Source organism: Pelodiscus sinensis, chromosome 26, assembly GCF_049634645.1.
Source record: "Pelodiscus sinensis isolate JC-2024 chromosome 26, ASM4963464v1, whole genome shotgun sequence".
NCBI classification, from domain to species: Eukaryota; Metazoa; Chordata; order Testudines; family Trionychidae; genus Pelodiscus; species Pelodiscus sinensis.
Window position 1 is genome coordinate 11926251 of NC_134736.1, and position 21696 is coordinate 11947946.

Sequence of the window (21696 nt, forward strand, 5' to 3'; positions counted from 1 at the left end):
GCCACAGGATTCCTTGTGTGTACACCTACAGACGGATGTGGCAACCCCTCTGAGACATGTGGACCCTGTGGGGGGATGGAGCATGCTCAGTGCAGGCAGAATCTTCAGCAATATTAGCTGCTAACTTAAGAACTTTATGCAGCATGTGTGAACTGAGGTTTCTCAAAGGCTCATCAGCCAATCCCATTTGGGTACATTTTCATAGGAACAGCAAAAGGCCCTTCCTTGATACGCCCCCCCCTCCAAATGTCAAGACCCTGCGCTAAAGCGTGAAGGCCCCTGGAGCTTTTCAACATGGCTCAAACTACATGTTTTCCCATCATCCCATTCTCAGAAATGGCTTAATCATTTTGGTTGGAACAAAATTCAGTCTGAGGCAAACCCCTTTCATAATATATGGAGATATTCCTATCTCATAGAACTGGAAGGGATCGTGAGAGGTCATTGAATCTAGTCCCCTGCCCTCATAGCAGGACCGAGTACCACCCCTGACAGATTTGCCACAGAGGCTCTCAAGGATTGAGCTCCCAACGCTGGGTTTAGCAAGCCAATGCTCAAACCACTGAGCCATCCCTCCCTCTGCACTAGAAAATTTCAGACTAAACAGTTACAGAGTCTGATAATAGAAAGTGTCAGTAACCTTCACTTAGGGTACATCTAGACTACAGGCTTCTGTCGACAGAAGTTTTGTCGACAGATACTGTCGACAAAACTTCTGTCGACAAAGAGCGTCTAGACAAGCTGCTTTGTCGACATGGTAGTGTAGACGCAAAGGACAGTTTACAGGCAATAACACCTTCTGTTGACAGAAACTCTGTTGACAGAAGGCGTTATGCCTCGTAAAATGAGGTTTACCAGCGTCAACAAAACTGCTGAGTTCTGTCGACGTTATGTCGACAGAACTCAGCAGAAGTGTAGACACAGGTATAGTTTTGTCGACAAAACTGTGTAGTCTAGACACACCCTTAGAGTCAGCACTGCCAGCAGCAGTCGGCACTGGAAGCTCGCTGCAGCCCTAAGCACTGAATTATGAGAGATTAAAATCAATCAACCTGGGTTTTAAAAACATTGCCTTATGTTGTAACCTTTGGGTGGCAGGTTTTCAAGCTTCTCCCCTCACCCCAGAGGACTAGAAATGGTTTGCCATGAAAGCTGAGAGTCTCAATATTCACATGACTGGGGGAGCTGGGGCTTTATTGCACACACTGCATAGGACGGACCTCCTGAGTGATGGCAGCCCTATGATCACAAATGGTGGCTTTGTGTCTGTTGTGCCTTTCTGGCTGCAAACCCTCATCTTCCCTTCCAGCTGAAAGTCTGAGCCCACAGTGTGGTGCCCAGGCGGTGCTTGGACTTGCCATGCAGGCTTTGCCCAGCAATGCTAGACTCTCACTTGATCTCGTTGGCCATTTCCTCCTGCGCATCTTTCTTCTTGTTGCGATAGATGAACATTTGGAGCACAAACAAGATCATCAAGCCAACGCCAATGAGAGACCCAACCACAGCTCCGGCAATCACGGCGGCACTGAGTGCTAGAGAGAACCAGGGAGAGAGCTCAGAGTGGGGCATGCTAGGGCCAGAGCAGCATAGCACCAAGGTCAGCATGGACAGCTTCCCCCTTGCAAAGCTGGGCTTCCCCCATGTGTCTTGCAATCGGGGCAGGGGAAGTTATGGGGCCAGCCTGTTGATTCAGGAGTGGGGCCACCCCATGGCACAATAATCCCCCTCCCTCATCTCCTGCAGGATCTTTTTGACCTTTCCTGCCAGCTGGGCCACGTGCTGCTAGCGGTGACATGCAGCTAGCGTTAATAATCCCTGGTGACAAGCTTCTGCATGGTCTGCACACACCAGGTCTGCAGAAGCATCACCCAGGTCACAAGCACTTTGCTTCCCTTCACAGCAGGCTGAAATCCCTCAGCTATTCCCAGGTTCCTCCCCTTGGGGGGTCTAAACTTTGCCTTACATTGACCTGGGGCACATACAACACTAAGGGCAGATCTAGGCTACCCACTCGGGTTCCAGGAGCACAGAGCTCACTGCTCGAGGAGCATACTCACGTGAATTCACCTCCAGGGTGATGTTGCACTTGGAGCTGCCAGCTATATTAGCTGCCGTACAGACGTACACCCCAGACATGTCCTTGGAGAGGTTCCTTAACATCAGGGTCCCTCGCGCAAGGTCTGCAAAATCAATTTTAATAAAACAACTGCAAAGTCCAAACGACTGCTAATGAAATTTTTCCCCACCTGCCTATCGGGCACAAGGTACGCAGGGGAATTAAAGCAACCAGCTGAAAGGCTGGGCTTGCTCTGGGAGCAGTGTTAGGGTTGTGGTGTGTGTTAGGACAGAGATAGTAAGGCCTCCCTGTAAAGGCCTGAAAATCTAAGAACAAAGAATCAATATCCGGTCTGTTAATCTGAGGCCTTGTTCTGAAGCTAAGGCTTCTGGTACATTTCAAACCAGTCCAGAACAACCCCATTGAAATAAGGCCCAGTCCAACCACAGGGGCTGTTATCTATGGCCTACAGATAAAGGTAAGAACCTAGAAACAGGCTGAGTGCTTTCTGTCCAGCCAGGGCCCACTCCCCATCTCTCTATTGTTTGTCACTGTCTCCTGTGTAATTCATTTTGCTGGGTGTGAGCCAATAAAGGTGGTGGGATATAATTGGTTAGATCAGTGGTTCCCAAACTTTTTGGCATCATGCCCCCCTTTCTGATTTTTGAAAAACCCTCACGCCCCCCCTCCCCCAAAAAAGAGCAGCAAAACTTGTTGAGCAGAAAAAAAAAAGGAAAAAAGGATTTGAACAGGGCAGCAAAACTTGATGCAAGGGGAGGCTGGGTCGCCTCATGGCCCCACTGGAATTTCTACACGTTCCCCCCCCCCCCCAGGGGGGCATGCCCTCCAATTTGGGAACTCATGGGCTAGATCATCATGTTACAATCTATTAGGGTTGGCTAGTTTATTTTCTGTAGAAATATTGGTTAAGGCATAGGTTAAATAAATTAATCATAGAATCATAGAGCTGGAAGAGACCTCAGAAGGTCATCAAGTCCAGCCCTCTGCTCTAGGCAGGACCAATCCCAACTAAATCAACCCAGCCAGGGCTTTGTCAAGCCGAGACTTAAACACCTAGGCTACGTCTACACTGGCATGATTTTCCGGAAATGCTTTTAACCTTAATGCAACCTAATATGCCATTAGCCTTCTTGGCTACAGGGGCACACTGTTGACTCATATCCAGCTTCTTATCCACTGTAACCCCTAGGTCCTTCTCTGCAGAACTACTACTTAGCTGGTTGGTCCCCAGCTTGTAACAATACTTGGGATTCTTCCGTCCCAAGTGCAGGACTCTGCACTTGTCCTTGTTGAACCTCATCAGATTTCTTGTGGCCCAATCCTCCAATTTGTCTAAGTCACTCTGGATCCTATCTCTGCCCTTAAGCGTATCTACCTCTCCCCCTAGCTTAGTGTCATCTACAAACTTGCTGAGGGTGCAATCCATCCCCTCATCCAGGACATTAATAAAGATATTAAACAAAACCAGTCCTAGAACCGAACCTTGGGGCACTCCGCTAGAAACTGACCGCCATCCTGACATCGAGCTGTTGATCACTACCCGCTGGGCCCGGCCTTCTAGCCAGCTTTCTATCCATCTTACAGTCCATTTATCCAATCCACATTCCCTTAACTTGCTGGCAAGAATATTGTGGGAGACCATATCAAAAGCCTTGCTAAAGTCAAAGTATATCACATCCACTGACTTTCCCACATCCACAGAGCCAGTTACCTCATCATAGAAGCTAATCAGATTGGTCAGGCACGACTTGCCCTTTGTGAATCCATGCTGACTATTCCTAATCACTTTCCTCTCTTCCAAGTACCTCAAAATGGATTTCTTAAGGATCCCTTCCATGATTTTTTCAGGAACCGAGGTAAGACTGACCGGCCTATAGTCCCCTGGATCGTCCTTCTTCCCTTTTTTGAAGATGGGCACTACATTTGCCTTTTTCCAATCATCTGGGATCTCTCCCGATCTCCACGACTTTTCAGAGATAATGGCCAAAGGCTCCTCAATGACATTTGCTAACTCCTTCAGTACCCTCGGATGCATTAAGTCCGGACCCATGGATTTGTGTACATTTAGCTTTTCTAAATAGTTCCTAACCTGTTCTTTACCCACTAAGGGCTGCCCATCTTCATCCCATCTTGTGTCACTTAGCGCATTAGTCCGGGATCAGTGTCTAGACTGGTGCTTTTTTCCAACAAAGCTCCGTGCGGGGAAAAAAGCGGCAGCCATTTTTATGCTAATGAAGCGAGGGAGATTTAAATCCCCGCTTCATTAGCAATTGCGATACGTCTAATTTACATCCCTTTTGTGATAAAGGGATGTAGTCTAGACTTAGCCGAAGTGAGTGCGAAAAAACATGGGTACAGTGGAAGAAAGGAAATGAAACTGGATTCATGCTTGCTGGAGGCAGACCCCAATAAACATACAATTGTTTGCATCTCTGGAATTCAGGAATTGCTGTTCTCTGGTCATGTGAGAAGGACCAGGAATGTGGGAGGGTGCAGGGATCAACCCCCAAACCATGGTGTATGGGAGCTATGTGGAGGGGGGTAGAAGGAAGCAAGAGGATGGGCTGTGAAGTGGCTTAAGAGTCCATTGCTTGCTTTGGGGGTTCTGACACAGGTGTGGATGTGAAAGCTTGTGGGTAAATGTATCAGGTGGGAATTTAATCATTGTCATTCGGGGACATCATTTACCAGCACAGCACCACAAATTCCCCATTTGCAGCCTGCATGTCCAACACTTTGGTTCACTGAACACAACAGTTAAAGCTTTTAAATGAGGAAACCCGGAACAAGTCTGCCCCTGCCTGCTTGGAGAGCCCTGTGCCTAACATCCGAGATGACCCTGCTGGGCAAAGCTACTGTGCTGCGTGGCAAAGGAAGGCGGTGAGTGCTACTTGAAATGTAGCCCCCAGCGCTGTCACTTCTCTGGCCACCACAAGATTCTGCGACCCACAGCTCAGGGCATTAGGAAGGAGTCACCTGTCTTACAGCAAGAGGTGCAGGCGCTTTTCTGTGAACCATGGCTCGTGGAGAAAAAGAAGTGTCAGAAATGTAATCATCCCTCTGAGAAAGGATGGTTGAGACAAAGAGCATGCTGTGCCCCTTTCTAGAGAAGAAGGGGTGGTTAACCCACTTTACCCAATGTTGCTAGAGTTGGTAGCCCTGAGACCAAATGAGCAGAACCAGCCTAACTACCAGCTCTTGCTGCTTGAAAGTCCTGGACTTTCAGTTTCTGTTTCTCAGCAGACTAACATGTGCAAAGACAGACACTGGGACTGGGTTTGTTCTGTGCTTATGTGGTGGTGGACCTGGGCCAAGCATCGTCGTATGGCCAGAATCCATCTTCTGACAATGGCCAGTGCCAGCTGCCCCAGAGAGAATGAACAGAACAGGGAATCATCGAGTGATCCCTCTCCTGTCATCCATACCCAGCTTCTAACAAACAGAGGCTAGAGACACCGTTCCTGCCCATTCTGGCTAATAGCCATTGATGGACCTAACCTCACATGAACTTATCTAGCTCATTTTTGAACTTCCTGTTATAATCTTGGTCTTCACTACATCCCCTGGCAAGGAGTTCCACAGGTTGACTGTGCAGTGTATGAAGAGTAGATAAACATCTATATAACCTGCTGTTAAATATATCTAATAATGGAGATAACCACCCTGACAGGTAGGAAGCTTTTCCTAATGTCCAACCTAAACCACCCTTGCTGCAGTTTAAGCTCATTGCTTCTTGTCCTGTCATCAAAGGCCAAGGAGAACAATTTTTCTCTCTCCTCCTTGTGACACCCTGTTGGATCCACATAGACAGGACAAAGGACGGGGGGGGGGAGGGGACACAAGGCCAGAACCATTCAGTGACTTCCCCACAGCCACGTAGGGAATCAGTGACAAACTGGGGACCTTCTTCCAGTCCCCAACTTAACCACAAGGTTGTCCTTCCTCTCTATTAGGCAGCCACTGCACTTGTGAACCGGGATGACTGGCAGAAACACACGGGACTTCCCACAAGGCTGGGAGGGAAGGGATTATCCATTCAAAGCAGAGAGAGTTTGAAGGATTCTATCTGTAACTGAGACGAGACTCCCTGACCTTTTTTCCACCATGCTGCACCATGACAGGTGTGAGGCTCCCACCCAAGCCCTCCAACTCCATGTGCTCAGACCCATCCCCTCCTGGGCTGCTGTTTCCCCTGCTCAGACTCTACCCTAATGGGAAATTTTCAGCTTGAGAATTCCACCCAGAATCCCCAAGGTCAGACTGATCACGGTGTGATGACGCGTTGGGGTTTTCCCGCCTCCTGCACCCCCGTAGTGGCATGAACAGACTCTACCAGCCAGTAGAATAGAGGGAGTTTATTGCTTCTCCAGGATACAGCACAGCACAGATGTCATCTGGTTACAGGGCAGGCCTAGGATGCCTCAGCCCCCCTTGAGATGTGGGAGACTGGGCCCCTAAATTCCAGCCCCTTTCCCTAGGCTGTCTCCTCCATGATCCCAGACAGAAACTAACTCACTCACTCCCAGCCCTGCCCCCAGCCAGGGGCAGCATTCTACCTTCCTTTGTTTCTCTCCCTGGGGGATAGCTGGTTGGACAGGTTGAGAGACCCTTGCCTAGTGACTCATCCCCTGTCCTGCTGGGCCATGGTACCGACAGCAGCCAGTGGGGGTCACTCACAGCCCCAGCATAGCAACCAGCAAGGTACCCCCACTACGTCACACACGGCTTTCTCATTGTGCTCACACTGGACAGAGGGGTTAAATTGCGGAGCCACCAGAGGTGTGTTCGCTCGGGTGTTAGGCCTGGGGGAGAGGTAGGAATGGTACGCCAGCCCCTTTAACACTGCAATGGCACCAGCATGCCCAGCCCATGTGGGAGTGCCTGGTCCGTGGAGCTGCTCCCAGCTGGCCACAAGCCAGGTAAATGCCACGGGGAAGCCAGCGTCTGGTGATAATGCTCCTCCCCCCCCCCTTCTCCCACATCACCCCACTGCTTAACCCCCTGAGGAGAGCATCAGGAGTTTCTGACCACACTTCCCTCCCCCCGAGCCATGCCAGGATCCTGGTGCACTCGTGGCAGGGGCGGAATCCTACCTTGGGTCGGTGCAAAGAAGACCTGGGTGTTGGGGGCGGTGCGCTGCCAGCTGTACTTGGGGCTGGGCTTGCTGAAGGCTGACTTGCAGCTCATGGTGACGTTGCCCCCGAGGTAGGGCTTCCCGTGGAGCTGGCACATGGGGGGCGACGGGGGAACTGGAGAGAGCGGGAGGAGATGGGTTAGCGCATTTCCCAGGCAGACATCACAAAGGGCCTGTTTCCAGCTGGAGCTTGACAAATGAAAAGGTGCCATCTACTGGCCATGAGCAGTGCCCATCTCATCAGTACTGGGACCAAAGCTGTTGTGTATGCTTGAACCCTGGGCCTGGGTGTTCCCTGCTCCGGCTCTGCTGCCATCACTGCAGAGAAAACCCCTCCTCAGCATTTACTGAGACCAAGCTAAGAAAGTTCTCTGACTCCAAGTGCATCTGCAATGCTCAGTAAATGGCTCGTTTCCTTACTGCACCAAGGCAGTGCAGCTGTGTCCCGTGCACTGATGATAGGTTTGCTGCTCTGAAACCCACATCTTGCCTGGTCAGCTTAGAGCTAGCTCACTGCCACAGGCAGCAACAGCCAGATCCCGAGGTCTGGCCACAGCTTTGCCAAGGTTCTGCTGAAATGTTTGTTTCTGAACAGTCAAGCCTTCCCTCGCTAGTTACGCCAGGCCCTAGCCCCCTGAGGCAACAAGCCACTCAGCTAACTAGAATGAGAAACATGCTTCTAAATCCCCTCAACTGCATGGGAAGTCTCACTTATAACATAAGCATTGACAGAATCAGATCTGAGGTCCACCTAGCTCAGCGTCCTGTCTCTGACAGCAGCAAAGGATGATGCCAGAACCTCATGGCATGATGGCACAGGCTAACTGCCCTACATTAGGTCTCATTTTGGTTGCTAGCAGTCAGAGACCAGCCCAAGCTCTCAAGCAACAAGTTTAATACCCTCCCCCAAAACTTCGCATTGATTATGGTAACCCTGGTATTCTAGCTCTCCATGTAAATGGCCTACCCCTCTTTGTATCTTGTTCAGTTCTTGGTATCAATGCTGTGTGGTGGCAACAAATTCCGACAGCTAATTAGGGATTGAATGCAAAACTATTCACTTTTACTGCTTTTGAATTTGCCACCATTTAATTCCAGTCACCATGCCTTTGTTTGTGCTGACGCAGATGCTCCCAATCTACCTTCTCCAGAAGATTCGTTAGTCAGCAGACTTCCCATTTCCTTCCCTTATCCACCTCCCTTCTAAGGTAACAATCCCAAACATTTCAGTTTCTCTTAACATCTGCCTAGACACTCAGATCCCTTTCCTGTGCTGACAGTTAATTGGGAGCCTGCAGTCAAATTTAGCTACACTGAATTTCAATGGACTTCATGGCACCCATTGCCCAGGCTTGGTCTGGTCTCTGATTTCTTGCAAGACTTTATGGTCCTGAACACCCCCAAATCACTTTATGTCATCTGCAAATGTCGCTACTTCACTGCTGTCCCAGCTTTCCAGATTGTCAGGGATCGCTCCAGGACCTTGAGGCACTTGCCGAAGGGCCAGGAGGGTTATGTGAGCGCGCTGGACTATGGGATGTGCTCATGACAAAAGACCCAGACCAGTTCTCCCTTTCACACCACACCCATCACCGGGGTAACTGGCTGCCCTCAGGTTCCAGCCATAGCTCTCAGGCTCCCAACATTCCACTCAAGTCTTTGACAGAACCCGATTTTAGCGCTTTCTCGCCCCTTCCTCCTGGCAGTAGCACTGCCACAGACTGCCCTGCAGTGAGTCGCATGCCCCATTGGGGGCAACCCTGGTGCCCTGCTCCAGCCCCATAGCAATAACAGGGCATCTTTGTGGCTAGGGAGGGGGAGACCCAGGCTCCAGGGCTGAGCCTGTGAGCAACAAGAGGTACCTGGAGAGCACCTGCGAGGAGCTAATCCTCAGGGTGGGTCCAAGGATGGGGACACGGGCCTCAGCCTCCCACACTGAGCCCAGTGATGGAGGTGGCCAGACCCAGCCTCAGCACTGGGTGGCAGGAGAGGCTGATCCCTGGGGTCTAGGAAAGGTGCCCTCTGCTTTCCTCACAAATTCCACCCTGCTCAGGACACTGGTCCTTCACTGGGAAGATTTACCCAGAACTGTGAGGTTGAGGAGCCCTATGTTCTTCCCACTGATGGTATCGTCGTCCACAATGTTGACCGTGCACATGTATTCGCCAGAGTCCATTTCCTGGGTGTTGTTAATGGCAATGGAGATATTGAAGTCTGGCATGGAGTACACAAAGCCAGTCCGGTTCTTCAGGTATGTCTCCTGCACCTTCACTGTCCCATCCATATACGTCAGTATCTAAGAAGAGAGAAGAGAATGCAATGCCCCTGCCAGTCCTGCAGCCAGCAGGGCAAACTGCTTTGGCTTTAAGAGGCATGTCTCCAGATTTCATCAAAATCATTAACAGCTGGGGCCAGAGGGCCTGAAGGGGAAGCTTCACTCTGATCATTACTATGGACCCCCTCTCCTCCCTGCTTAGGGTGTGGGGAGCATGCAGTAAAACAGAAGCAAAGGAGAGCTCCAAGCATGCCCCACAGAATACTAGAATGTAAGAACGGTCAGACTGGGTCAGGCCAAAGGTCCATCCAGCCAGCGACGGATTTAGGGCAGGGCGAGCGGGGCAGCTGCCCTGGGCCCCACGCTTCCCGAGGCCCCGCGCATGCGCCATGTCAAAGGAGGGGCACTGCAAAATTTCGCTGCCCGGGGCCCCACGGTGCTGCCCTGGGCCCCGCGGCACCCTCATCCGCCCCTGCATCCAGCCCAGTGTCCTGTTTGACGACAGTGGCCAATGCCAGGTGCCCCAGAGGGAGTGAATAGAACAGGGAACCATCAAATGATCCGTCTCCTGTCTTTGAGGGGGTCAACAAACATGTGGATGAGAGGGATCCAGAGGATATACTGTACTTAGATTTCCAGAAAGCCTTTGACAAGGTCCCTCACCAAAGACTCTTAAGTTGTCATTGGATAAGAGAAAGGTCCTTTCGTGGACTGAGAGCTGCTTAAAAGACAGGAAACAAAGGACAGGAATAAATTGTAAGTTTTCTGAGTGGAGAGAGGTAATTAATGGGATTCCCCAAAGGTCTGTCCTGAGACTAATCCTATTCATAAGAACATAAGAATGGCCATAATAGGTCAGACCAAAGGCCCAGAATCCTGTCTGCCCACAATGGCCAATACCAGATGCCCCAGAGGGAGGGAACACAACAGGTAATCTGCACGTGATCTCTCTCCTGTCACCCATTTCCAGACAGAGGCTAGGGACACCATTCCTACCCATCCTGGTTAATAGCTATTGATGGACCTAACCTTCATGAATCTATCTAGCCCTTTTTTTAACCCTATTAAAGTTCTAGTCTTCACTTCACTACATGTGGACAAGGGGGATCCAGTGGACATAGTGTACAGGCTGCCCCCGACTTGCGATGCAATTGTGATGTAGTGGGGGGTACCTTGCTGGTTGCTATGCTGGGCAGTGGGTTGTGAGTGACCTCCACTGGCTGCAGCACGGTCTAGCAGGGCAGAGGATGAGTCATTATGCAAGGAGGCTTCGAACCTGTCTGACCAGTTATCTCCCAGGGAGCGGAACAATGGGAAGAAGGGGAGTGGAGCCCTGGCTGGGGGCAGGGCTGGAAGTGACTTAGTTAGGTTTCTGGCTGGTATCATGGAGGAAGCAGCCTAGGCAACGGGCTGGGATTTAGGGGCCCAGGCTCCCCCATCTCAAGGGGGGCTGAGGCATCCTAGGCCTGCCCTGTAACCAGATTATATCTAGGCTGTGCTGTATCCTAGAGAAGCAATAAACTCCCTCTATTCCACTGGCTGGTGGAGTCTGTCTGTGCCATTACGGGAGTGCAGGAGATGGGAAAACCCCAACGCGCCATCACAGCAATCAGTTATTGGGATAGTGTTGCAAGTCGGGGGTGTCGTAACTCGAGCCCACATTTATGACAGGTGTCGTGCACCGTCATAAACGCAGGGCCAAGGACATAAGTCAGGGGATTTCAGCCCCTTCTGCACTTACAGAAAAGGTTTTAAGTGCAGGGGTCATAAATCGAGCCACTGTAAAGTGGGGGCCTCCTGTACTTAGATTTCTAGAAAGCCTTTGACAAGGTCCTTCACCAAAGGCTCTTAAGTAAAGAAAGTTGTCATGGGATAAGAGAGAAGGTCCTTTCATGGATTGAGAACTGATTAAAAGATAGGAAACAATGGGTAGGAATAAATGTTAAGTTTTCAGACTGGAGAGAGGTAACTAGTCGGGTCCCCCAAGGGTCTGTCCTGGGACCAATCCTATTCAACTTATTTATAAATAAATCTAGAGGAAGAGGTAACAGTGAGGTGGCCAAAATTTGCAGATGATACCAAACTGCTCAAGGTAGTTAAGACCAAAGCAGACTGTGAAGAGCTTCAAAAAGCTCTCACCAAATGAAGATACTGGGCAGCGAAATGGCAAATGAAATTTAATGTTGATAAATGTATTTGAAAAAAATAATCCCAACTATAAATACAATATGTTGGGGACTAATTTGGCTACAACTGCTCAAGAGGGAGTTCTTGAAATCATTGTGGATAGTTCCCTGAAACATCCACTCAGTGTGAGTGGCAGTCAAAAAAGCAAATAGAACATTAGGAGTCATTTAAAAAGGGATAGAGAATAAGACGACAATATCTTATTACCTCTATATAAAACCATGGTACTTCACATCTTGAAAACTGTATACAGTTGTAGTCGCCTCATCTCAAAAAAGATATATTGACATTGGAAAACATTCAGAAAAGGTCAACAAAAATGTTTAGGGGTTTGAAACAAGTCCCATATGAAGAGAGATTAAAAAAACTTGGACTTTTCATCTTAGAAAAGAGGAGACTAAGGAGGGATATGATAGAGGTCTGTAAAATCATGACTGGTGTGGAAAAAGCGAATAAGGAAAAGTTATTTACTTATTCCCACAATGTAAGAACTAGACATCACCAAGGGTGTGTCTAAACTACATGGCTCCGTCGATGGAGCCATGTAGATGAGGCTGATCGGCAGAGGGAAATGAAGCCACGATTTAAATAATCGCGGCTTCATTTAAATTTAAATGGTTGCCGTGCTCTGCCGACCAGCTGATGATCAGCTGTTTGTCAGCAGACTGGGGCAGTCTGGACGTGCCGTGGTCAACAAGGAAGCCTTTGTCGACCGGCGCAGGTAAACCTGGTTTCACGAGGCATACCTGTGCCGGTCGACAAAAGCTTCCTTGTTGACTGCAGCGTGTCCAGACTGCCCCGATCTGCCGACAAACAGCTGATGATCAGCTGGTCGGCAGAGCACGGCAGCCATTTAAATGTAAATGAAGCCGCGATTATTTAAATCGCGGCTTCATTTCCCTCTGCTGATCAGCCTCATCTACATGGCTCCATCGACGGAGCCATGTAGTTTAGACACACCCCAAATGAAATTAATAGGCAGAAGGTTTAAAACAAACAGAAGGAAGTTTTTCTTCAATCAGTGGAATTCTTTGCCAGGGTGTGTGGTGATGACTAGGACTTTAACAGGGTTCGAAAAAGAGCTAGATAGATTCCTGGAGGTTAGGTCCATCAATGGCTATTAGCCAGGATGGGTAGGAATGGTGTCCATAGCCTGTTTCTCTGGAGGTGGGTGACAGGGGAGGGATCACGTGAGGATTACCTGTTGTGATCCCTCCCTCTGGGGCATCTGGCATTGGCCACTGACAGCAGACAGGATACTGGGCTGGATGGACCATTGGTCTGACCCAGTCTGGCAGTTTTTATGTTCCTTTCAGCTATTGCCAGCGTCTGATACACAGAGGTTAAGGACACCATCGCTGCACAGCCTAGCTAATAGCCATTGATGGACTGATCCCCCATGAATGCATCTAGTTCTTTTTTGAATCCTGTTAAAGTCTTGGTCTTCACAACATCCTCTGGCAAGGAGTTCCACAAGTTACCACTGTGACGATAAGGAATGTGGGGGTAAGGAATGGGAGAGCTAGGCAAGAGGAGACTCGGATGGAGTGGACGAGGACTTTGCAGGGAGCAGCATAGCTGGGAGAGGTCAGGACAAGAGCAAAGACTTGATGTGAGTGATAGGGAAGCCACGGCGACACTGCATGCAATAAAACAGTGGTGCACAACCCATGGATCTCAACCCCCTTTGGGGTTGTGGCTGCCTTCCTGGGGGGCCACAGCGCTTGGATCGGCTGGCCACTTTTCCTGGCTTCCCAGCTCGGCGCCAGATGTACATGCGGCTTGGGAGGAGGAGTGCAGGAGAGCGGCCCAACAATTAAAGGGGCCGCTTCCTTTTTTTTTTTTCTTCCCCCTCAACCAGGGCCGAGCAGCCTCCAGTGTTCCCTGGTGCAGTGCTCACAAAGTTCCGGCCTAGTGCCAGAGCTGGCTTTCAGTCAGGACAGGTACCCATGACAACGTGGGGTGGAGGGAAGCTTTAAAAGGGGCCCACACCATGGCATGAGAGTGGCAGAACAGGCTGCTAGAACTTACAGCACAAGGAGGAAGCAGCACTAACACTTCCCCTTGCCCCGGCCTCTCTAGTGCAGCATTAGCCTGGCCCAGTCCCAGCTGTCCCTGGACAGAATCCCTCCTCTGGGCTCCTCTTGCTGCTCACAGCCTGGTGAGGCTGCAGTGGAAACCCCCGGTTCCTACTGGCCATGTAATACACTACTGATCTGGTAAGCTTGCTGTACGCCACTCCCCATGGAGATACCTCCAACAGACCCTCCTTTGTGCACAGAGCCAGAGGAAGCACGTGGAAATAAAACCTCATCTGGTAACAAACTGGCTCTGTCTAAATGGGGCAGTGCAGCACCATGAGTCAGCAGCACGTGAGAAACACCCCATCTTCCAGCCTCATATTCCTGGTTGCACAAGGTGGTGCGACACCTGGGATAGGGCATTTCGTCTTATGGAGTAAGCGTCTCCCCACAGCAGTTTATTTCCAGGGACAGAGGAGGCCCAGGTATTGTAGCTGCACCTGGGACATCTTTGGGGTGGTGGAAGCTCTGTTTTCTAGGACTTGGCAAAGGAAAGTACAGAACTATGTGTGAACGTGGGTGGCGTTTCTCTGGGAGGAGGCAGAGCGGTTCCGCACCTGGACCAAATGGCACTGCTCTTGCATAGAAATTCTGAAAAAGTTTGAGTAGGACGAGCTGTTGCCTTTGGAATCCGCACTGTCCAGTCATGGAAGTGAGTCCGGGACAGGAAAGTGGGAGACCCTGAGTTTTAGCCCCACCTCCAGTTGACTAGCCCTATACAGAACTTGACAAATATTTCCGTGTGTCCCACAGTGGCCACCTTCATTTTATGGAGAAGGGCCAGCTTGAATGGCCAGTCTAAGGGGAGCAGTGCAATGCAGCCCGAGGGCTGGTGTGCTCCAGAGCATGCGGCCAGGTAGGCTCCAGATCTGTGTCCAGCAGCCATTGCAGGACCCACCCTAATTCACTTGCCTGCCAATGAGCTGCAGTTTCCACCACTGACCGAGCTGCTCTCTTAGCTCCCTCTCAGTGAGGAACCAAGGGGAGAGGAGCTCAGTCAGCAGTTGACCCCACTTGCACCCTGTGGTCCTCAGCAAAGCATCTCCCCTCCCTGCCTCCCCTGCCTTTACCTGCAAGCGATTGGCTCCTGGTCTCCCAAAGACCCATGAGACATAGGGGATCCTCTGAGACCGACTCGTGTACCAGATTGGCAACACCACCCGCTGGCCTTGGATTGTAGAGACGGACGTTTGCCCCACGTGGACTTCCAGCAGTGCAGACGAGAGACCTGCAGGGAGCGGGAGAGAGAGAGAAATTCAGTACAATGGGGGCAGTCTGCCACCTAGGAACCAGGACCCCACTATGGCTAAAGGGCACCATTCAAACCTGAAGAGTCACCAGAGCCCCTCAGCATCTCCTGGGATCCCAGGGTCTTGCGGCGCACCAGGCGCAAAAGAAGGGGGCGCAGCATTGCCAGTCCTGAGGGTTCCAATGTCGTGAGTGTGGCTGGCTCACACTCAAGGGATCATTTTAAAAACACACAGGCTTTTGCCTTCTAGTTTCTGAGTCTGGAAGGGGCGCTTATGCCACATTTTGAGCATCGCTCAGCAACTGGGAGACCTACTGATTTTACATTGAAAGTGGAGATGCTGATCCAAGCTCCTGACTCCGGGAGCTGAGGTTTAAAAAAAAAAACAATCAAGGCCAGAGAGGAAACAGAGAGTTGGAAATACAGGGACTGGCTAACATGTGCCCAGAGTTGGGAGGGCTCAGGATCCTGGCTCCACAGCAATAGTATTCTTTGATCACAGCCATAGGAGGGGAACTGCCAAAGCCCATAAAAGTGAAATGCATTTCCCATGAGGGCTGCGGCCAGGGGATCTGTCCATCTGCAGCCCTGCTGGAAATATTTCTGTTTGTACTTGCACTGCAGAGAGGGACTGGCTGCCACAGCTCTCCCGGGGTCTTAATGTTTTAATTGTAGAGGCACCCCCAGAAACATTTCGCTTCCAAGCTAATGGCTCCTGATAGTGATGAGCCCAAGTCTAACTGTTTCGATTTGCACACAGAAGCTGCGGGGCAAAGCATCAGCTGAGATCTCACTGGCTGGGAATTATTCTGCATCTTTCTGACATTGCACTGCCATGGAAGATGCCAAGGAGAGAGGCGGCGTGCCCACAAGGGAAGGGGAGTTATCACATCGCCCTTGGGCTTTGCCCACTGCCATTTCTATTGTCTAAATTCCATACACAACCTGACTGCAGCGTTTGCTCCCATCACAGATACAATCTCTTAGTGGGAGGCCTTGTGTACAGGGGCTAGTGACCAGGAACAAGTTGTCCAGCAAATTTTAATGCACCAGCTCCCTTGTGATTTATTTAGAAACCTTGATCAGCTGTGTTTACATTTGTGCCAGCAAGGATGAGGCTGCGTGAGTGGATTCTCAGGGCTGTGCCTCTGCAATCAGCCAGGGTTCTTCTGACCACAGCAGGCAGGCAGGCAGGGCTGTCAGATAAGCATGGAAATCAATTCATTGGCTCTTCAGGGCAGGGGAGGGCATCAAGACCAGCACCGGGACTCAGGGGGAAAACAGTCATTCCATTTTACAGCCAGTCCTACACATGTCTGGCTGCCTTCGGCTACATGCCAATTGCCTGGCAGGGGGCAGAGGGTTCAGTCCATTCCGGCTTATCCTCTTGCTGCAGCTGGATGTGTGTAAACACCAGCATTTAGAGGGGCCCTACCATTCCCACATGATAAAATGGAAAAGATTGGAGTTCTTTAACTTACACTAAGTTAGCTGACAATGATACAGTAACATAATTAACAGCTGAGATAGGACTGGCATCCTTATTGATCCTCCAGTGCAAGGCAAGTGCAAGAGAACAGTCACTGAACATGAAAGTCAACATTTAAAGCTGATCACAAAGTGTGTTAACGTTTGTTTAACTAGCCAGTGGAACTCCTTGCCAGGAGTGCGAGAAAGGCCACTCATACTCAGCACATAGCTATGTGTACGAGAGACCATCCACAGTTGTAACTGGCGAGATAATCACAAACAACCAACAGTCCTGTGGCACTTTAGAGACTAACAAATATTAGGTCATGAGCCTGTCTAGGTAAAACCCACTTCATCAGATCGGATAAAAGTTACATGGGACAAAGGCTCCCGTACAAGGCACAAGCCTCCACCAGCAGCCTAGGGTCAGAAGAAACATCCCACATGGACACATTATCCCACAGTTGTCCACCAGGGGGCTCACGCACTTGCCTCTGAAGCCACTGATGGAGACAGGGCTGTGGCTAGAGAGCCCTGGAAAGAAGCCTCTGAGTGTATTTGGAAGGCCAGTTTGAACCTGTGGGGCTAGCTGAGCAGACTGGCTAGTCAGCCAGCATGCAAGTGGCCACTGGCACTGACGGTTTGGACACTTAGCTCATATAGCTCCACCAGCATGTCCCCTTGCAAATCCCCTTCTGCTGCCACCTCAGGATTTGCTGCTTTTTTGGGAGGAGTCTCACCCGTCAGCAGGGCACCTGATTCACTAGGCCCTCTGAAGCCCTGATTCTGCAGGGTCATTAGGCACTCGAGCCTCCTCCAGAACTGGGCCTCAGACAGGCCTGGATTATATATCACATGCTAGGCCAGACCAGAGGCACATGGATGTGGAACTGCTGAGTTCAATGATCATTCCCTTTCTCACGTAACCAATGGCTAAGCCACCCCCACACCCGAAATTTAGCAAAACCAAATGTGCTTCCAGACTGAGTCTGAGCATTACCACAAGAGCAGGTGGCAGCGTGAGAGCTCATGGTTCCTCCCTCTCACACCCCAGACCAGCATGGGATGTCTTTGCTATGGGTTGGCACTCCTGGAGGTGCCACCTGCCTTCAGAGGGGGGAAGGGGAAGATTTCCGGGCTCCCAAGGCCAAGCATTTGGCAAGAGGATGCAAGACAATGGGAATAAGACATTTCCCTGCACACAGGAACAGCTCTGACATCAGGCCAGCCATTTCCAGAGGACCCCGCCAAGAAACAAAGCCCTGGAAATGCTCACGACAACAACAGGAAACTGCACTCATGGCTGGTTTGATAACGGTTGAAGCCTCATTCCCGCAGGCTTCTCCAGCTGCTTGTTCCTGCCTTACTCTGGCCTCTTCCTCCCTCTGAGACACAGCATAGGCAGATGGGCCAAACCCTCTCAGTTCTGTTGCTTTCTCCTGTTGCATGTGGCCAGGTACATGCAGGGCAAGGGGAGGTAACCTCTCAAATGAACACAAGGCTATTCACACTGTGGGACCACAGCATGATGGCAGCAGCCTTCATGGGGGACTATCAGAAAAGGTAACTCCTGGGCCATTCAGGCAGTTCTCTGCCTTAGCATGCTACTAACAGCCTCTTTCTTTGGCAGGAGGGACAAGGCGACACAGGGTAGAACGTGAGAAGATGACCCAGCAGACGCGGGTTATAGAGAGGGGCTTGGGTTTGGGAGCAGCACACTTACATGAGAGATCTTCCCCCACAGAACTTATGAAGCTCTCCCCAAGGCAGGCCCTTAGCAAGAGCTGAACTGAGAGAGAACAGAGCAGCTCGGCGCCCAGCTCGCAGATTTCCTGCCACCAGAGAACAAAGCTGGCAAACAGGCCAAGAAAGGCTGCATTGAGGCCAACAGAACATCAAACCCCTACTTCAGGAGAGCTCTGAAAGGGGAAGGAGGGCACAGGTTCCCAGGCTGGGTGATCACAAGGTCTAGGCATGGCCCCACACTGTGGGGACAGGAGTAAATTTTCAGTTTGCGGTGCCATAGCTATGTCAGTACCAGGCTGTCAGAGAGACAAGGCGGGGGACACAGAGCTTGGTCAGAGATAGGAAGGCGAACTCTGTGTGGCTTGAAAGCATCTCCCTCACCACCAGACATTGGCTCAATAAAAGATGTTACCTCCCTGCCTTGTCGCACGAGGTTTTCTGACTGCCACAAGAGCTGCCTGAGCATGTGGAAAATTGGTTGAGAGGCAGAAAAAGGGCCAGAATTAAACATTTCCTGAGCCCTTATCTGAGAGCCTCAGCTTGGCAGTTCTCTCTGGAGACTGTCCAGTATCAGTGGTCCCTACGCCTGAACATGCCTAATGCAGGCAGCAGGGCCCACTCTCCCAGATAGCCTGGTAGTACCTGTGCCACATGCCTCTCAGCCTGGGACCCTGTAGAGGGCACAGACACCTTCTCGAGTCCCAGGGAACAGGCTCTGCCACACAGTCATCCTGGCTAAGGCTCCCAAACTTATCCTGGTCCCAGACAATTTGTTGCTGGGATGGGGACAACATGACCACAATTGGACGGGGGAAATCTCTCCACTTGCTCCACTGCCATTTGTCAGGTAAATGTGTGATTTGCATTTTAATCCTTGCTGCCGCCTCCTCCCAGGCACCGACTGTCAGACACGGCAATTAGCAACCTTCTAAAATTAGCGTAATCGGCTCTCCAGTGCAAGTGCTAGAGATTGCCTGGTGCTGGCTCAGCCTCTCCATAGGTCTCCTAGCCTGGAATAGAAACGTTTCCCAGAGAGGCTCAGAAGCCGACAGCTCTGTGCTCTCTGTCATGCCTGTGCAGAGGATGTTGACAGTACCCTCTTCTAGGGCCAGTTTTAAGGCTCATCTCTGGATTGCTATTTGCTGGTCTCTGGTCCATAGCACTGAAAGCCCATCCTCCCCCCCCCCCCCCCAAGCTCAGGGTCTGTAAGCAATGTGTCCCTGCCCCATGGAGTATAGGGATTAAGTGACTCTAGTCGAGGCCAGGGAGAACAGGGGAGTGAAGAGGGAGTCTCCTCTCAGTCTGGTCGTAACCACACAGGCTTCTGCCTTCCTATCAGGAGCTTAGTCAATTCATCCAGTTTCCCCTGGGTAGTGTCTCTCCAGGCAGGGACACTAAGACACCCCCCCCCCCACACACACACACACACACTGTAATGCTGCAAACAGACAGCTCTGCACTAGTTTCCATGGGAGCCCAAAGCAAAGGGCTGTTTGCCCCTGCGATGCTCACAGCTGCAGAGAACACAGGCTGCGCTCGCCAGATGAGGCGCGGGCAATGACATAACCAATGGATGTTAATGGGACAGAAGTGCTCAGAGTGTCCCCCACGGAACGTGCAGGCAGCCCCAGGGAAAACGCCGCTCCAGAGAGCGGCTTTCATTGCTGGAGTTGCCGAGAGATTATTTCCCAACCCTGCACAAGGAGGATTAATCTACTAGTGAGGTCAGTAGTGCATGGTTGGCAGGGGAGAGCGACGGCCTCTGCTTCCTCTAGCATCTGAGAGGGGCTGGCTCACCCAGCCTGGACCTGGGGCTGCTCTCTAGTCCCATCCCTGCACTGTCCTGTGCCCACTGCCATCAAATCTACCCCTCAGACAGTTAGCCATGCACCTGGCCAGTACTTTTCCAGAGCCTACTCCCATTTACATCAAGGGCTCTGAGAAGGGCATTGACTACCTGCCATCACTATGGATTAGTCATGTGATTGCTCCGGCAGGCAAGGCCCAGCCAGAATTTAATAGCTCCACTATTTCCTACATGCCAGTGTGCTCTAGGAGCAGAGCATTGACTCGCATTGGCTGTGGCAGCTGCACGTTAGTGGGTGAGGTGACAGGGGCAAATGCTATCTGGTCAGACCCACCCCTGCACCCATGGGTGTTGAGTGGCCCCTTTGAACACATTGACCCCCCCAGTGCCTCCAAGGCATCGTCTGCGGAATTCCCTACTAAGGCCCATTTGTCACAGCGAGATGTCAGGGACCTGCCTTTGAGTACAGATGCTGCAGGGCAGCACTGTCTCCAGATGCTACTGCAGTGTGACTAACAGCCAGTGCAAGCCAATCACAGCTCCAGATCCTACAGCCCAGCCCTCGGGCTCTGTCTGCACAGCCGTATGGTCTGTTAGGTATCCTGGTCTGCCCCCAGTGTGGACAGCTGGACCTGGTCTACACCACAAAATTAGTTCAGCCCAAGGCAGCTTGCCTCGACCTCACTGTGCACATCTACACTTCAGTTTGCTTCCTGTTGCTGTAGGGGCTGCCATGGTAACACCACCACGTGAGCAGCGCAGATACATGGCTCGTACTGAGGTTGACATAATGAGTGTGTAAACAATTTGTAGTTACATCAACCCCAACTGTCCTCAAGCAGCTGTACCACGATGCCCCGCACTGACCACTCTGGCCACCATTGTGAATGCCACTGTCCAAGCATCAAGGAGACCAGACGCACCCTGCCCCTTGAAAGCCTCCTGAATTTCTGAAATGCCTGTTCCTGAGTGGTGAGCACCTAGCAGCTCCCCACAACTGCCTGCAACTGCCCAGCTGACCCTGCCAGGTCCATGCTCCATACACTCTCAGGAGATACTGGCTCCCTGGGCTTGTGGGCAGAAGGCGCCGTGCAGGCCCAGCTACAGACCAGCTGCAGGAACATCAGCATAGGACACTCAAGGGATGCATGAGAAGGGCTACAATAGGCCAGAAAAGAACAGTGATGTGTAGAGCACACTACAGCAACACCTGCTGCTCAGGCACACCAGTAAAATGTTTTTTCAACGCCCCCTGGAGCTGAATACCACCACACTGCAATTTCTAATAGCCCTTATATTTGGTTGTTCGCCAATAGCCACTCCACCTCCACGCTCCAGCCCAGCAGAAACTTTCCCCACTTTGCTTCACAGAACATACAGCAGGCAGCTACAACAGCTGGGATCTTTTTCTCACCTACACCCAATCTGGTAAATAAACAATGCCAGCAACCCTTTAAGCCCCCAGAGGCACAGTCAACTGTCATCCTCCACCTGTTGAGCCAATAGTTCCATTGTCCCTTGGTGCTGTCAAAGTGGCTGGGGAGGCAGGGGAGCAAGAGGTAGGCTGGGTCCCCTAGGATCACTCCTGGCGTTGCAACATTCCCAAAGATAGTTCAGGAAAGACATTCCCTGTGTGTAGCTTTCTGAACAGGCCTGTGTTCTTAGAGAGG

The 21696-nt window shown here is 51.1% G+C and overlaps 1 protein-coding gene across 3 annotated transcripts in view; it reads right to left on the bottom strand.

Moving 5' to 3' along the window:
- The window catches only part of LOC102452929 (endothelial cell-selective adhesion molecule-like), a 68305-nt gene that overhangs the window by 5216 nt on the left and 41393 nt on the right, over positions 1–21696 (bottom strand). For 2 of the 3 annotated variants that reach the window (XM_075909737.1, XM_075909736.1), the window contains exons 2-6: positions 14825–14982; positions 9294–9507; positions 7171–7326; positions 2058–2180; positions 1394–1532 (exon numbers count right to left, since the gene is read on the bottom strand). In XM_075909737.1, coding sequence (XP_075765852.1) covers positions 1394–1532; positions 2058–2180; positions 7171–7326; positions 9294–9507; positions 14825–14982 — 790 coding nt within the window. The remainder of the gene's footprint in view (positions 1–1393; positions 1533–2057; positions 2181–7170; positions 7327–9293; positions 9508–14824; positions 14983–21696) is intronic. The other variant, XM_075909738.1, reaches the window with a different exon arrangement.